This window comes from Elgaria multicarinata, chromosome 16, assembly GCF_023053635.1.
Source record: "Elgaria multicarinata webbii isolate HBS135686 ecotype San Diego chromosome 16, rElgMul1.1.pri, whole genome shotgun sequence".
Lineage (NCBI taxonomy): Eukaryota > Metazoa > Chordata > Lepidosauria > Squamata > Anguidae > Elgaria > Elgaria multicarinata.
This window is the reverse complement of record NC_086186.1, coordinates 5737449-5755787: the sequence shown is the minus strand read 5'-3', so window position 1 is coordinate 5755787 and position 18339 is coordinate 5737449. Positions and strand designations below refer to the sequence as shown.

At 41.4% G+C, this 18339-nt stretch overlaps 2 protein-coding genes across 4 annotated transcripts in view; one reads left to right on the top strand and one right to left on the bottom strand.

Moving 5' to 3' along the window:
* The window catches only part of OTUD7A (OTU deubiquitinase 7A), a 468621-nt gene extending 453653 nt beyond the window's left edge, over window positions 1-14968 (top strand). For 2 of the 3 annotated variants that reach the window (XM_063142461.1, XM_063142460.1), the window contains exons 10-12: window positions 8370-8484; window positions 9027-9111; window positions 12868-14968. In XM_063142461.1, the coding sequence (XP_062998531.1) occupies window positions 8370-8484; window positions 9027-9111; window positions 12868-14292 (1625 nt within the window). In that variant the 3' untranslated portion in view covers window positions 14293-14968. Of the gene's footprint in view, window positions 1-8369; window positions 8485-9026; window positions 9201-12867 lie in introns of those variants that run through there. The other variant, XM_063142462.1, reaches the window with a different exon arrangement.
* KLF13 (KLF transcription factor 13) overlaps window positions 1-18339 on the bottom strand; it is a 292039-nt gene that overhangs the window by 199170 nt on the left and 74530 nt on the right. The gene's annotated exons all lie outside the window — the stretch shown is intronic.

Below are 18339 nucleotides of genomic sequence, written 5' to 3'. Positions count from 1 at the left end.
CGAGAAACAATATAACTAGCTTCTTCAGTGCGGAGCCTGAAGCCTCTCAGTACCGAGTCTGGCAACAATATAACTAGTTTCTTCAGTACCGAGAATGAATTCCTCAATGCTGAGACTGGCAACAATGTAGCTTCTTCGGTACAGACTGGAGCCCTCGATACCAACAGTGGCAATTACATAACTAGCATCTACAATGCAGACGCTGGAGTTCTCTATGCTGACACTGGCAATGAACATTATTATTATTATTTATTTATTTATTTATTTATTTATTTATTTATATAGCACCATCAATGTACATGGTGCTGTACAGAGTAAAACAGTAAAAAGCAAGACCCTGCCGCATAGGCTTACAGTCTAATAAAATCATAATAAAACAATAAGGAGGGGAAGAGAATGCAAACAGGCACAGGGTAGGGTAATAACTGACTTTTTTGGTACCAAGGTTGAAATTTTTAGTACTGAAAATGACAATAACATAACTGGTTTCTTCGGTACCAAGGCTGGAACCCTTGATACCGAGATTGGCAATAACGTTAATAGCTCTTTGGTACAAACGCTGAGACTCTTGATACCAAGAGGGCATCTCGCATGCAGCTTCAATGTCAGAGGGTGAGATGTAATATCTCTCCCCTCCAAAGCCAATGGACATCTGTCCACCACATCAGGCAGTGTATACCTTGCAAGCTAACCACCTATTTCAAGGTCCCCATTCCAGAGTCTCTACGCTCTGAGTGCTTTGCTTTCAATGGAGAGCGTTTTATTACCATGATGTCTGATGTCATCATTCTTGGGGCTCCCCCCCCCTTGGAAGAGGAGGGCATACAATGTTAAATGGGCCACGTCTCCTGAGAATACCATACAAGCATGGATACTGGCTTTAGTACCGTGATGGGGATACGTACAACCGTGATCACTGTCATTGCGACCGATACGCAGGGCTCAGTTGTTACAGCCACAATGCGTCAGCACAATTACTTAGCTCTTCCCCATTCCACCCCCATTACATGGGACATTAGGAGATCAACTTGGGGAAGATGAGTTAGAGCATAAGAATAGACCTGATTCCCTTCAATCCTTTGAGGACTATCAGTCGGTCTCAACATTGCTCTCTTCTGCATCACCTACACAGGGCAGAACCTCCTTTGGAGGACTTATACCACTTCCCGGTCATTGAGGATGACCAGGCTTGGTATTGAGACACATAACTAGGAAAATAAAGTGCAGGATTTTGTATCTCATGCTGTATGCACTGGAGAAGCCAACTCCAGTGTCGATATTTTTCCTCCCAGCACTGCTTCTGACAGTTAAAAATTCCTGGAAGGGCCCTTCTTTGATGGCTCTGACATTGGAAAGTGCAGAATCTTTAAAGTGCAGTAATGGACATGGGGCTTTTTCTTTATGCACCCGTGTCCAATTCTATATTAGTTCAGTTAGCCCCAAGGGGAGTTTTCAGAACATATTCATCTGCTTTGGGCCCCAGAGTCATACACTATCTAGTTATGATGTCCAGATGCAACTTTTCCTCTTGTCATCAACTTTACATGACCCGTCACTTCACTGTGAGTTGAGAGCGATGGTGCACGCTCTGGCGCTTTGCATGCACACCTATGATTAGCAGGTCTCACTCTGTGAACTAGATTGAGGACCTACCATCCGATGGTGAAGGATTGTTCAATCGCATTGCTTATCTTGTTTCCTGCATCGGAACCAGCAAATTACAGATGACACACTGTCTTTCTTAATGCTGTTCCTCAAGAAGGGAGTAGGTTTTGCCCCATACACATAAGTATGCATACTTCCATATAGCCATTCAGAACACTCGCCAGAGGTACCTTGGGTTTATCATAGGTAAACCTGTCCCAGTTTGGGTGCGTCTATGGACCTAAGCACAGCCCACCGAATGTTTGCAAAATATATGGCAGTTCATTGCCTACACAGGGTGAAAGTCTACCTATATTTAGACAACTGGCTTCTAGTGGCATCTTAGAAGAGGATGCTATCGAAGGCAGTGGGAGTAATCCTCAATTTATTGAGCTCTCTGGACCTCATAGTAGAAACCACAACGTTAGACTGTCAATCTTTACCCCCTGATATATGGGACATAATTCTAGCAGCTAAGAAACAAGCGACTAGAAAGTCATATGCTACCAAATGGGAAGCTCACTCCTCCTTTGCACTAAGCAGGAATGAGAAACCCCTTTCAGAGCCTATTTCCACCATCCTCACTTTCCCTTTTTCCTTGTTAAAAGAGGCCTTAAGTTTCCTCACTTAGAGTTTATCTGGCAGCGATTCTGCCTCACATTTATGGATTTAGGGCTGTTCGGTCTTCACTCATCCACTGGTTAAGCGCTTTATGAAAGGGATGAAAAATACAGTTCCACCCCTTCGTTCCTTTGTTCCGCAATGGAGCCTTTCCGTGGTGCTCAAAGCACTGTCTGCCAAGCCTTTCGAACCATTGGCAAAGACAGATTTGCGTTTACCGACTTTTAAGGTGGTATTCCTTGTTGCCATAACGTCTGCTAGACGTGCATCAGAGTTAGCAGCACTCCGTATGGACTCACCTTATACGGGTTTTCATGCCGACAAAGTGGTCCTTAGACCAGACCCAGCTTTTTTCCAAAAGTTGTTACTCCTTTCACCTTGGGCAGGATTTTACTCTGCCAAGCTTTTTCCTTGCGCCGACAACTCTTCTTGAGTCAACACTACATACGCTGGACAGAACAGTGACTCTCTGGAGATCCCTAAGATTTTTTGTTTGTTATGGGTCAAACAAAAGGGACTCCAAGCATCTCCGCAGAGAATATCTGCTTGGGTTTTTTCAGACTATTAAATTAGCCTATGAACTTGCTGGCCCCCCGCTGAAGGGGAAAGTGCGCTCTCACTCCACCAGAGGAGGGGCCACTGCTACAGCTTTTGAAAGAGGTATTGCCATACCGGACCTCTGCAAAGCGGATATCTGGTCGACACCTCTGACTTTTGCCAGTCACTACCGTCTGGACATCAGAGCCTTTGGGCGTGCCGTCTTATCGGCAATCCGTTGAATTTTCATCCATCACCTGACACCACCCACCTCCGGGTAGTCAGCTTGTTATTCGCCCATATGTGTGATGCACAGAGACCACGAAGAAGAAAGACAGGTTGCTTACCTGTAACTGTAGTTCTTCGAGTGGTCATCTGTGCAGTCACACAACCCTCCCACTGTCCCCACTATGGTGTCATTTTTTGATTACCTGGTGGTTCTCCTCAGTGAGACTGTTTAGGCGGTTTCAGGAACTGAGGGGATTAGGCGGGAACCCCTGAGCATGCTTAGTGGACGGTGGGGGAGGGTTCCCGCCTAAAAGACTTTCAGCTAGAGAAGTTTCCGAAGCTGGCCCTGCCCAGGCGCTGAGCCCATATGTGTGACTGCACAGATGACCACTCGAAGAACTACAGTTACAGGTAAGCAACCTGTCTTTGCTGTGTATATTCCCTACTGGTGCTTTTATATGAAGGTGGTGAATACCCACATTGAGGTGCTTTATACCTTCTATCTTCTTTGAAGATTCTTTTCCTGTGCAAAGCAGAAGTAGGTTCCTTGATTTCTGGACCTTGCTGTATAAAGTAAGCAACTGCAATGCTGAAATTCTTTTAATCATGGGTTTTTAGCTGATTTATTCCTAGAAGCCTTTATTCATGAATTTGTCAGTTCAAAGGCACAAGTAACTCTTTCTGTCAAAAGACTCGTTTCCCATAAATGGATAAGTGTAATGGCTCTACTCCCAGTGTTGCTCAAAGCGTCCTTTGATTTCAACAGTACAAGGAGATACTATGAACGGAAGAGATGCTGTGATTGTGGGTTGCCTACTCAGTAGACATTTCCAAATCCATTTAGAAAGATTATTTTATATTTCCTGGCAGGTTGCTGGAATTTCAAAGAAAAAACAAAGGGGATAAATTCATTGTACTTTTCAATTGATTTGCCACTATTTGTAACCCACTTTCCATATAGGTGTGTGGTCTATGTCTTTGTAAGAGCCCACCAGTGATTGTAGATGTTTGTCTCTCATTGGTAAAAGAGTTATCAGACCTCTCCATGTCCAAATGCAGCTCTCAAGTATAAATTCCAAGCTATAATCTTCCTTCAAATGCTATAGATTAAGCTGTCAAATTTTTGTTGCTGCTTTGCTAGAAGATGTGTAGTATTTCTAAAATTTATCTTCTACCTAATATAATTTAGTTCTGCAGCATTGATCTGTAAGGCTTTGAAGCTGCTTTGACTTTTGGCTAATTCTCAAAGATGAGAACTCCCCTAGCCAGCTGCATCTCACTGATTAGTGTAATTACCTCTGCAAAGACTCCACTGAATATGTATAAGATAAAATGGAGGTTTCCATTGAGTTTCCACTGCTTCTTGGTTCTTGCTAACTTTCAGGCACACATATGTACAGTATGTAAGGTTGCCTGCTGCACCAATCCCAATACAGATCTTAGGGGACCCTACTTCTCTACATTCTTACATCATGAGAACTATCTCCATTTATTCCTACTCCCTGTTTCCTGCTGTTTCTGAATCACATTCATAATTAATGTTATTAATGTTATTTAAAAAAACATAGTAAAGACATAAAGCCATGCCTTGGCACATATCATCACTAAGAATCATTACACTAAGAATCATTACATGCCATCAAGTTGGAGTTGTAAGCTAATAAAGCCAATTATATATGAGAGAGGTACATCCACAGCAAGAATGCTAGACATATAAGTAATTATCAACCTAACAAATACCTTTGGGATATTTCTAGTGTGGTTTTGAAAACATGTAATGTGTTCTCCGGGCAAAATGATTAGTCAAAAGCTACTGGAAGGCTTTTGTTTTTTTTAAATTAGGCTTGCCTTAAAGCCAGAAAATCTGGGCTACTTAACCTACTAAAATCAAAAGAAGGAAGAAGTGAGTTGCAATCTGTATCTGTCATTAATGCAGAAATGCATTAACAGCTTATTATTTTAACCACAATATTTGTTAGAACATTGAAAATGAGAACTTTCATGAAATATATATATACTGCTGTTATTTATTGTTAAAAGTTGGAATAGTAATTATCAAGATAATGTACATTGCTTCTTTTTATACTTTATCCTTCAGAGGTTTTTTGGTTTTTTTAACATGTTATTTTATAAAATCCGGGGAGTAAAATCATAAAGATTTTCTTATCTCTTTGTTTTTGGTAAGAATCATGTAGTATTGTGTGTACTTAATATAATTTTTTCTTGTTGTTTAAATAAATAATTTGGTGGTAAAATAATGTTAAAAAACTGGTTTAAAAGAGGGCCAAACTATTTCTTTACCCCAAAGTTTTGGATTTTCTGGTTTTTTACATTAAAACAACAGACTTGAAAGATGCAGTTAGGAGTGGAAAAGCAGCAGTACATTTCTCGAAGAAAACATAGTCTTTATCCTACTTCTGAGACAATTATTGTTTCCCAAAGCAAATCCCACTGAAAAAGATAGGCCCTGTCACCAGGCTTATAGACCGAAAAATCAAGACACATAAGGGAAGGTTAGGAAAAAGGATGAGGAGGGAGAGTATTTTTTTCAAGAGCAGAACAAGGTGCTGAGCACCTCAGGCCAACCTCATGTAACCTTGCTGATGTTCTTGCTTGAATAGCAATTGGTGACTATTGTTCCTGTGGCCGAAGGATGGGGCTAGAGAGTCCTTCCTTCTGCAGTCCCAGGGCAACTGTGAGGTGCAGCTCGGTGTTCTTTCTAGTAGGGAGGGGGAAGCAAAGTCCCTGCTGCTACTACTGCTTCATCTCCATCCAATAGATGGGCCAGGTTCGCTTAATGTTATTCCAGGGGAAGCAGATGCCACAGGCTCCCAATGGTCCTACGTCTACTGGTTGATGGCAGAAGCCAGAGTGTGCTTCCCTTCAGTCCTCTAGTCCCAGAGTGTGCTTCCTTTCAGTTATTTAGTCCCAGGATCCTTTGCAATGTAACATAAGAAGCTGAGTATGTGCAGCTTTTAGATTGCATGTTGCTCTCCTGGGACCTGTTTTTTAAAAAAGAAAATTACATCCCATGCAACAGCTTTGGGTTGCTTTTGTACATTGGGCTGGTCCTGAATCCAGATAATCAATATTGCTGTAAAGGATCCATGCTACTTGCTTTCTAAACTAGAGTGTGTTGGTAAACTATGCACTCTGTTTCCATCTAGTGAAACATTGTTCATATTACAAGCTGTTACATCTTTTGCTAATAACTGTGAGTTGTGTTAACTGATCCTGCAAAATACTTTCTGTGTTTGTGTATGGATACTATTTCCTGTTTTTCACTGTATGTGAAACAATTTGAACTTTTGAAACCGCTATACAAATGTTCTTGTTCTTGTTCCCTTACTTTGACGTGTTCTCTCATGATATCTGGCAGATAAATAGGGTATGTGGCTGGACAACCCGAGGTCCCTAACCTAAGCACTAGATGGAAGAATGTTCCTCTACCCAGCACCTTGGTTAGGGCCCAATATCACTGTTTATAGGCTTTTAGAGAAATTAGCCCATGGAGCAGAAGTTCTCCATCCCTGGCCAAAGTTTGTCATCAGTAGTATGTTTTGATTTTGTTTTGTTTTGTTTATTTTTGCAATACAGCTTTGACCTGAGACATATGTGGCTCAGCGAATGCAAGGATTCTTGGAAATTACATAGCCATATATGTGGCAGGTTTTGCTAAATGCCTAGATATCGTTGAAAGCCTTTCCCAATAATCTGTACATGTTAGTTTGCATCCTGTCTCAGTATGTAACAAAATGAGTTAGGGAGAAAAATCCCAAGTTCTTGAAACAGACTGTGTGATCAGTATCAAGAATTTAAACTTGATAATTTTTATGCAATTTCTGCAGTTAGCATTTGCATCACTTTTTCACTGTGAGGCAAAATACTAGAGGGCATATGTTTATTCCTCAATACACAAGGCCAAAGGAGCGGTGATATTTCTAGTCACAGAATGTTAGTTTTCATTGAGTGATTATTAGTGCAAGTAAGGATACATTTCACTGCTTCACTGTTCATTGACAAATTGTTGTTATAATTAATAAGTGTTTCCTGATATCCAGACAAAAATGAAATCTGCTTTTCTGCAGTAATGTTTTGTTAATTATTCTCTTTTGCCAGTAGGTGGTGGTGCCAGTACAGAGTTTTATTATTATATTTTTCTTTCCTCATCTCTCAGTGCTTGTGTAGGAAGGGAAAGTAGTAACAAAGTGAGGAAAGTCAGCTTCCATGTGATTTTGGTTAAAAGGTCAAATTATAATCCTTTACAAATCTAGTCAGTGATGAGGAACCATTTGGAATGTTCTCAGACAGAAGTAACTAACAGTGTACTAGCAACCTGAAAGATAGGAATTGGAGATTTGTTGTCCTTGACACCACTACTGTGGGGTGAACAAGGGACAAAGGTGAGCTAAGTTGTCTGGATCTGACCACACTCCTTCCTAGCCAAGCAGTGGTGTTTGCATGGGTGATGTAAAAAGATGTATTGTTTGCCTTCAGTCCTCCAACCAGAATATGGCCAATTAGGACCTTGGTGTTCGGAGACTGGGAGTAGAGGTCAGAAAATAGGATAAGTGTAGGCATCAGGAACAAGCAGATCAGAGTCTCCCCCACCCCCAATAGGCTTTCGAGTTGCTAACCTAACTATTTTGGGCTATAACCCACTTTATCCTTGAGGCTATGGGTGGGTGACATGTTACTAAAGATAACAAAATTAGTAATTTTAATGCTCAGATAATTTCTTTTAACACCATCCATTGAAATGGCTTCCCCAAGGATAAGGCTTCACTGCCTCTGTAATATCTTTAGGCTAGAGATGTGGTGAGCCTGAGGCTGAGCTAAAACTAAGGAAAACAAAAAGAGAGATAATTTTTTTTGAGATAGAATGGTCAGTTAAAATACCAACCATTTTAAAATAAATGAATTGCCATCTTGGTGTCTGATATTACTCTGCTTCATTTTTTTTATTGTGAATATTAACAAAATAGAACAGAAAATACATTGTGAAAACAGAAAAAAACTTACATTACAAATATAGAATTATCATCGATTTCCATCATGTGTACTGTTAATTAAAAAACTTCATGATAAACATGTACCAAATATGAAAGTCATTTCCATTTCCAAAAGGAGACATTTCTTCCAAGATATCTGGCTAAGGAGAGAGAAGGACTGCATTAAATGCAGCCTTTTGAACATGTGCCTCTAAAATGCTCTTCTCTTTTCTTTTCTTTTCTTTTCTTTTCTTTTCTTTTCTTTTCTTTTCTTCAGACAATTCTTATTTCTCATCCTTTTTCAACCAAACTAATTTCTTTACTTCTGCTCTTCTCTTCTTTCTTCAGCGGTGATCCCTCTGACTGATTCTGAACACAAGTTACTGCCTTTGCATTTTGCTGTTGATCCAGGGAAAGACTGGGAGTGGGGGAAGGATGACAATGATAACTCCAAGCTGGCCAAGTAAGACCTCTTTTTACCAACTAAGATTTCAGCACCAACTTGCCTTGAGAACATCTGTGTCTCTGAGATGCTTGGTAGCCTTTGCTTAGTCCATGCTCTTTGTAGCAATCCTAGAACAAATAGCTCCATAGAATGTTTGAGCCACATACAGCTCTTGCATAGCTCACTGGTTAGTTGTGAAATTTCGCAACCTGTGAAATGCTGGTAGGTTGCTTCAGTATGAGCCGAAGTTGCCTTGACTGACAAGATAAGCACAGGCTGTGCTTTGCACATAGCTGGCTTCCCATAGTAAGTACAGAAGGAGTACAACTTCGTTTTATATATTTATTACATTTCTACATTTCTACATTATTACAATAGTTGAAGCTCCTTTTTACTGGTATATTTCCTTCGGAGTGCGTGCATCACTGGTACCTGTATCTGAAAGTGTGCTGGATAAAATAATTACTTTCTGTTCCACTTGATTAAGTGTGAATGATCTATGACTGTACCTCTTTAGTAACCATATGGTGTGGTCTTTCCTTTCTTTTTTCCTTTCTCAGTTTGATTCTGTCATTGGAGGCAAAGCTTAATCTTCTGCACAGTTACATGAATGTAACCTGGATACGCATGCCATCGGAAACACGGGTAACCCCTTTACTCTGTATAAGCAGCTTGTGCTCACAGAGGAGCTCATGAAAGCAGCTGACCCAGTGCTGGCCTCTCAGCATCAGTATACGGGAATGCATTGCCTCCTTGCTCTCTTGCTCTTGTGCTATAGCACTTCAGGAAATCTCCTGGGAAGCACAACAAGGGACTTTTTGGAGACAGAGAAGAGGTACAAGGAGAGCCAAAGCATCCAACTATGGACTTGAACTGCTGCCACTAAAGTAGCAGAGCAGGATTAGTTGTATATCAAATAATACATGCGAACACTGGCAAGGAGAAACAGATATAAAATTAATGCTCCTAATTTATCACTATGAAATGTGAGAACTCCAGTTACCTCCCACTCTATTTTTCCTATTCATTTTGTCCCATATGCAAATATGAACGGCTCCTTTACCCAACCTTTCTGCACCCTCACTTGCAAAACATCTCTTTCAGTGGCTGAACAAAGTGAATTCCCAACTCATTGCTTATTAGATCAAAACAAACTATGAGTTGATACCGCTTTATATTGGTTTTGTTAAGATGTAGCTTACCAAGTGCAAACTTCTGTTCAGCTGTCCTTTCCCATCGATAGGGATGGTAATTTGAAAGAAATTGAAAAAAACAAAACCACACATTAATGATTCTCTTGCAGAATATCAACAAATTATATTGCCTCCCAATGAATGGGTGAGCAGAATTATTTGAAGAAAAACGAACAGTTCCATCTGGAAGGGTATCTTAACATTGTATTTAGGAATCTTTGAGATGAATTTTATAAAACATACTTTTATATTTTTATTTATATTTTTTACATATATATCTCACCTTTTCCCTTCCATAATCCTCTCCCTCTCCAGTTAATCTTCACAACAACAACCCTTTGGGGTAGGTTGGGCTGAAAGTCTGTGATGGGTCCAAAGTCACCCAGAGAGCTTCCATGGCTGAATGGGGACCAGAACCGAGATTCCCAGCTCCCAGTCCAACACTCTAACTGTTACAACCACACTGGCTAATTTCTAGCACCACATTGCAATGATTTTATCGTAGGCAGTTTTTTATGAGAATGAGCTGAATTATTGTAACGTTATTAATTTTTACTCTTAAATTCATTCTTGCAGTTCTAATCCCTCCCTCCTCCCCCCAAAACTGGCATTGTCTTAAGGTGCTTGCCATATCTTGGAGTAAAAAGAAAAGCCAAAGGTAAAGGTAGAACCAGGCAATCTTCAAAACGGAATATTTACAAAAGTTTATTTACAGTGCCAAGGTACCGCCTACGCGTTTCGAACGCAACTGCGTTCTTCCTATAACGCAACTGTTATAGAGTTCGTTAAGTTGTCAGCGAACTCTATAATAGCCCTGAGGAAGAGCGCAGTTGCGTTCGAAACACGTAGGCGGTACCTTGGCACTGTAAATAAACTTTTGTAAATATTCAGTTTTGAAGATTGCCTAGTTCTACCTTTGCCTTTGCCTTTTCTTTTTACTCCCCCACGGGGTTTTCCTTGCTTTTGCACTTGCCATATCTTGCCAGATACTCAGAGTATGGCATCTGGAGTCCTACTATCTTTCTTGTACATTTCTGATGGCAATTCCTTCTTAAATCCATCAATCAAATCTCAGAAAGTATAATGAGGAATGTATCACCTCCATCTAACATCATATTACAATGGTTCCCATGGCTTCAGATGTGAAAGCATATGCAAAATAGCTGTGCTACTTTCTGATTTGGGTCATCAGCACCTTGGATATGCTCTGGCAATCACAGAGCATTTCCCCAAATATCAGTTAAAGAAATGTCTTATAAAGATCAGATCACCTTTTAATATAGCTCTCTCATCTTTGGACCATCTTCATATTAACATGTGCAGAGCCATACTTTTAAAGTAGGGGTGTGCACGGACCCCCCGCTCCGCATCTCTTCCAGATCCGCGATTTACGGATCAGGCCGCTTCGCTCCACCCCCGCTCCGCCTATGTCTGCTCCGCTCCGCTGCGGAGCTCCGGATCCGGATCGGACCTCCGTTTCCCCCCCCCCATAGGCTTGCATTAAGCTAAAAAAAGTATACAACTTTTTTTCTGTTATAGAAACCTCAAGTTTGGCACCATGACACCTCATGGAGGTATACACATGCACGCCAAGACTCAAGGCAATCCCATCATCCCCTGATTTTTGGGGAATTTATGAAAATCGGGCACCCCATTCACACCCCTTTCGATAGCTCCGTCAATTTGCACGTTAGAAACCTCAAACTCGCCACCATGACAGCTTATCCAGGGATACACATGCATGCCAAGACTCAAGGCAGTCCCATCATCCCCTGATTTTTGGCAGGGCTTAAACCTGCAGACAGCTCAAAGGGGCCATTTCAAAGGAAATCCCAACATGCCATGAATTGGGGAGTAGAGATAAACCTATGAATCTTCTTCCACACTTGAAAAATGGATTTGGAACTTCCAAAAGTCTAATTGAGCGCAGGAAGGACTTCTCCCCTGAGTCAAAGCCAGACACACACAACATCCCTGCGAGGCAGGCAGGGGAGGAGGGAGGGCAGGCAGCAGACATTTCTGGGGGCATAAGGAAGTGAGCCAAGGATAAGCCAGTAATGCATATAAAATGGAATAAATAAATAAATAAACAAAGGAGGGGTGGAATTAAAAGCAGCAGTGTTGCTGAATAAATAACAAGAAGAACTTTTTTAAAAGGCTATATCTGTCTTTTACCAGTAATAGGGGGACATGCCCAGGGGAGGGGGAAGCAGCTGCCAATTTGACTGGTCCTAGTGACCAGTCTTTTAAGAAGCAACGCTGTCAGTTCAGCTCATGAAAGCCATTGCTCCACCACGAGAGCTCTACTAAGAAGTAAAGCTCTCACTTCAACTCATGATAGGCATTGCTTTACTCTCTTTGGAGGGCTCTGATAGCCCTCCAAGTACAGGAGAGAGTGGGGGCACGTCCACATGGCATGCCCTAGGGGAGCTCATCCCCTTGCACCAAATCTTTTTAGTTGTTCCCCAAAGTTAGGGTGGGTAGCAGTGCTCTCTTATTATTGGCTTAGTATATGATTTCAGGTTGTGTTTGTGCATTTGGTGGGGCTACTGTTTTAAAAAACACTGGGAAAAGTCCATTCAGACTAAGAAAGAGAAGTTCCCAGAATCCCAAGTTACCCGTTTTGCCTATCCCCTCCTCCAACTTTGGGATCATGTGATCATGACTGGGAGTTGACTCTGCCCCTCAGCAATCGAAACAGGTAACCTTTTTCCCGCCTTTACCCTACTTTTTTAAAAATTCTAGCACGCGAACCGCACCACGCAGAGAGCTGAGAGTAGGCTCAAAATGACCCCCATCCATGACTCTCTAAGCACAAGAATTTTCAGAAAGATAGCTTCAAAAACAATACAGTTATCCCCCTTTCTTTTCCGCAATGCAATCCTATGGGTGAAATGTTTCAAGATGGCGATCGGACCGGACCGCGGAAAGAGGAGCGCTCCGAAAATGGGCGCTTCTCTTCGCCTTGCTTCTAGGGGTCCGCGGTCCGCTTCTACTCCGCCTCTGGGCAAGGCGGAGCAGGCCAATTCGCTCCTGCTTCTACGCTGCTAATTGGAGCGGAGCACATGCCTATTTTAAAGACTATTTCATTTTTCAAATGCTAAACATCCTGAAAAATACACATACAAATATAGGGGTTTCGTATTGAGGCAAATCATTGTGTAAGAATGCTCAATATTTCTAATTGTTAACTTGCTTCTCCTAATAGGCTCCTCTGGCTCAGCCAGAATCGCCTACTGCGTCAGCAGGAGAGGATGTTCAGTCTCTAGCTGATTCCATGGACTCCGATCGAGATTCCATCTGTAGTAATTCTAACGGCAGTAATGGCAAAAATGGGAAAGAGAAAGAAAAACAAAGGAAGGATAAAGAAAAAAACCGGGCTGATTCAGTTGCTAACAAACTTGGGAGTCTCAGTAAAACTCTAGGCATCAAGCTAAAGAAGAATATGGGTGGGCTTGGCGGACTAGTGCACGGCAAAATGAGCAGAGCAAATTCAGGAAATGGTAAAAATGGGGAGATAATTGAGAAAGTTAAAGAGAAAAAGTCCAAGTCGCGTAAAGGAAGCAAAGAGGAATCTGGCCAGTCTGCAAGCACTTCTCCTTCTGAAAAGACGACCCCCTCCCCCACTGAGAAGGCAAGTATCTCACCTGTTGAAAAAATGAATTCAAAATCCCCTTCAGATAAGCAGTCAGACCCATGGAAGTACAGTACTGACGTGAAGCTGAGCCTCAATATTTTGAGAGCTGCCATGCAAGGGGAACGCAAGTTCATTTTTGCTGGCCTCCTATTGACCAGCCATAGACATCAGTTTCACGAGGAGATGATTGGTTATTATTTGACCAGTGCCCAGGAACGCTTCAGTGCTGAACAGGAACAGAAAAGGAAAGAGGCAGAGAAGAAGGCTACTCTCAATGGGTCGTCCTGCAGGAAACTGGAGCAAGAAGCGTACTCAAAAGAGAAGCTGGAATCATCTCCTCAGGGAAGGGCATCACCAGTCTTGCCTCAAAGCCATACTACTCAACTGGTTTTAAAGTTCAAAGATCGCACTAGTCCCATACCAGGGTCATTTTCTTCACCTAGCAATGGTGCCAAGAGAAGTGGACCCATTCCAGTATCTGCCCACTATAGCCATACACCCCCTGTTCAAAGGCAGAGTGTCATCCACTTGCACGATGTCAACTCCAAGCCATCGAGCTTCCAAGATGATACTTACAAGCCAATGGTTGGCACCTTAAAAACATGTGCCACGTATCCCCAACAGAACCGCTCGTTGTCTTCACAGAGTTATAGTCCAGCCCGAATAGCAGGCATCCGTACTGTCAACACAGTGGAGTCATTGACCTATGCCATGCCTACGGACCACAAGTCGCAAACGTATACCAATGGGTTTAATACCAGTGACATTAGAGACTGTTTAGAATATGCTGATGAGGAAGCACCTCAGACCTGGTTGAACAATGATAAAAATCGAGGCAGGAATACAGTTTGCCCGATATATTCTATCCAGCAGAACCGCTGCAAGAAAGAGAACTGCTCCTTTTATGGTCGCCCTGAGACTGAAAACTATTGCTCCTACTGCTATAAGGAAGAGCTAAAACGCAGGGAGCGAGAAAGTAAGGGCCACCGACATTGAAGATGGTGGAGCTCTTCCCATGAATATTTATTTCCTCCCATTTTCTTACTTAGGAAGTATGTGGCAATGGATTATAGGGAGATGGAAAAACAACTCCTATGGGGGATTTATGAGGAAAAAGGTCTAGCTTATTTTTTTTCTGGGTCGATAAAAAAACAAGGATTAATTTATCATAAAGAGTTTATTATTTTCCATTTTGTCAGTGTCTTTTTTACATACACTGGTAAGCTGAAAGGTTGTTTACTCCTTTGTCAGTGCTATGTATATGTGTGGTCAAAATTTTACTAATGGTGCCTGAATTTACACTGACATCACTCAGGTAGTAGAAAGATAGGGAAAAAGTCATAATAACTGGAGATGTGGTATTGTAATAAGATTGTGTCTGCCTCATTCTATAGAGCCATCTCAGTTAAAGAAATTTAACTTTTCATAGCTTGTTCTCCCCTCCCTTTTTTTTAAAGGGGGGAGGAATAGTAATTTTGCATACAGTGCATACTAACATGCTAATACCTTGTTATAAACATTTCTATTATTTTAGTATTACTGTTTCTCCACAGATACACAAATCAAGGTCTGGATTCATGAGCACAGCTTTTCTTATGAAACACAAATCCTTGGATATATTGATTTAAGCAAACACTAGTTTTGTACTCCACAGAACCAAGAATGAAAGGCCCATGCATGAAGTGGCATGCTTTTGGTAAAAGGGTACGGATATTTATTTTTAAAACAGGGCTCTAGCCCTCATGGTTGAAAATAAGCACTTTACAGGTGGGAAGTCCTTAGGTCGTGCAACAACTCTACCATAGCTTTGGGGTCCTGCCCAACTCCATTCAGTGCAAACTGCACAACCGGGTATCCTGTATCTCATTGACTATATCCTTGCCTTGGTAGTTTTGGCCACTTTAGCAATAGTGTTTATTCAAGTAACATTATTTAGCTATTAATTTCTAGGAGATTCTGGAATATTGACATATGCAAGAGTTCATATTTTTATTATTCATATGGCCCAATGCAGAGTTGTTGCCTCTCTGCAGGAAAGGAAAAATATATACTGTTCATTTGCACATGTGTTAAAATATTTACATACTTTAAAAAAAACTGCCCGAAGGTTTGCATATATATATATATATATATATATATATATATATATATATATTACTTTAAAATGTCTGATCATAAATTTGCCTGTCCTGGAACAAACGTTAAAAAAATACAAAGGTTGAAAACTGAGTTCCACACATTCAGTCCCATTTCTGCATCAATTTGCAGATGTGTTTCATTACGTCTTCACAGTAATTCATGTGCAGTTTTCTACACAGTTTTCCTTAACACACATTTTTTTACAAGAACTTTCCCCTAATGTATGCATTTTTGTAGACATATTTGATCAGAGGACTGCCCTGAAAAACTCAGAGAAGTGCTCTACTTCTTTAATTCCTGAGTTTCTAATTGGGTCCTGGTTCACATATTTGTTCAGTAATTAGGTTGGTTGGTACTAAAATGCAGACCAAATAAATTCTGCCCCCATCCCCACTAGTCACTGCTGCCAACTGTGCTTCCACAGATAGCATGCTAAGTCCAGAAAGACCCCAAGATGCAAACACGGTCATTCAGAGGTTGTACCACTCCACCCAGAACTGGTGGAGCTTCTCTATCTGGAACAAATGGCCCTCCCACCTACTAACATCTTGCACAGTAACTCCATTGAGCTATGAAGCTTCTATCTCCATTAAATTAAGTTGTATCCATAAGAAGGCCTTTGTTGGCATCAATAGAAACCTATTTTGCATCCTTCTTCTCCCTAGCAAACCACGTACTGCCAGGATAGATGCCAAATGACATGATCCATAATTTTTGAAATATCTGATGGAAAGAGTCCCCCTCTGTGCCTTCCTTGTGTGCATTCTACCTGGATGTCTAGTAATACAGCCAGTTCCAAGAGCACACCAAATCTATTAGAGGGCAGTGTGGTCCCACGAAGAACTGAAGCTGAATCATACTGAACAATTCCCTGTATCAACTGGCTCTCCCCCATTTGGGATCTTTGTCTTCTGATGACACAAGTCCAAGCCCACAAAGTGATGCTCCCTTTTAATAGGAAAGCACATCACTAGGGGTGGCCCCTATTTTGGATTCTGCTTTTTAATTCCTGTATTTATAGGCAACTTTTTAAAAAGGTTCACTCATGGCCACTCCTGTCTTTACATTTTGTACTTGGTTCTGCACCCCTGAGTTCAAAATAATTGTGGCTCTTGTCAGTTGAGCATTTGCTCACAAATTTAAATTGCCTCACGTTGAAGTATTTTGTTGTGGCAGCCACTCGTGGATCTGTGCTTGAGTACAAAATGAAGTGAGAGGTGCTCCTCAGAATCTCTTTAAAAAGATTTTTTTGAGCTGGGGGAAGCCACACAAATATTACTTGAGTATAGCTCTTCATGAATCCAGGCTTGAGGTTTTTTGCATCTTTCGGAGGTTTACAGAATGTGTGGTGTTTCTGAATTATTATCAATGTTTTCCTCCAGATGAAGCTGTGTTACCACACCTAAGGGTACACTCACACCATCAGATTTGATTAGGGTGTGCACAGAGGGGTTGGTCTGTTAAGCGAAGCCCATGAAAAACAGAAGATGAACTGCTTTACCACCAGTAGCTAGCTTTGCAGTCTTCTTGATCAGCTTTATTTCGAAGGAGCAGACAGGGCAGGGGGTACCGTCCTCAATTCCTGAGGGACTCTTCCCTTGCCATTTCTGGGCTTCCACTTTAGAATCAAGGCACAAAACGGTTGTGGTGGGCAGCTGCTATGTGGATTAGAACCTTTGTAACCTTCGGTGTGGTTCCCTCATTGAACTATACTGCAGTGTCTTGATGTTTTTGGTGAGTTGTGGTAATTGATCATATATTTCTTTGGCCAAAGACATCTGTGGTACCAGATGAAATTATCTGTGATTGTATTTGTTAGAGAGAGAGAGAAATTGGCATGATTTTATAAAAGAGTTTAAGAAAGCAAATTTCAATACTAATGAATTACTATAGGAATAATCTTTGATATTCCTATGAATGCTTCTCTAGGTGCCATTAATAATTTCTGCTTTCCCCCTTTGATTCAAGTATGTTATATCTAGATGAAAAGCTTTTTGTAAAATGGTCTTCGCAAGGTAGTGTGCTATTTTTAAATAATAATAATAATAATATTAATAATGCAGTCTTTATCAGAAGAGTAAATGTTAGCAGTCTTCTGCTATATCATTTTAAAATAATATACAGAACTGGGTGAAAATATCAAGTGCTCTGATTAGCTTCTCATATCAGTACCACATTTGTGCTACCCAATAGCTATTTCCTAGCATCCATGCTCTGATCTGATCCTTGTTTGAACCCCTAATCATCAAAATATTTCAATGAGCATTGTCTGGTAGCTCTGTGCAAACAAAGGGTGTATTCAGACAACATGCTAAACCATGATGGCTAAGTGTTTTAAGCTAACCATGGTGGCTTAGCATGGTGTTTGTAGGGCATTTTCCCTAACCATGGTAGCTAATTACAGTTTTAACACCCTCACTAACCACATGCTGCAAATGGGATAGCAGCCCCAATCATAGCTTAGCATGTCGTCTATCAGGCCCCCATGGTTAACCCCTTGGTTAACCAAATGCTGGGATAGAGCTGCCATTAGAGGCATGACTAATCTGTTGTGATTATTCAGCCACCATTTCCGTAAAAGACCTTTTACGCAGAATAGCGCATTTTTGCCCATAATGGCGGCTTGCTAAGGGGACACATGGCTGTGAGATGCTCCTGGGCGCCCATTGAGCTGCCTAGTGGCAAGCAGCAGTGGCAAGGATTCACAGACCCCAGTCTGGCAAGCCAAGCAGGAGCACCCGTGAAATCCTGAACAGGGGACAAAGATGTTTTCGATCCCATGCTGCTGTTATCAGCACAGTGACCTTAAGCACTCCACGCTCCCAGGCACAAACACGGGCTGCCATTGCATAAAGTGAAAACATTCCTGCTCGCCCAGCTGATGGCCAAGAGGCACAGAAACCT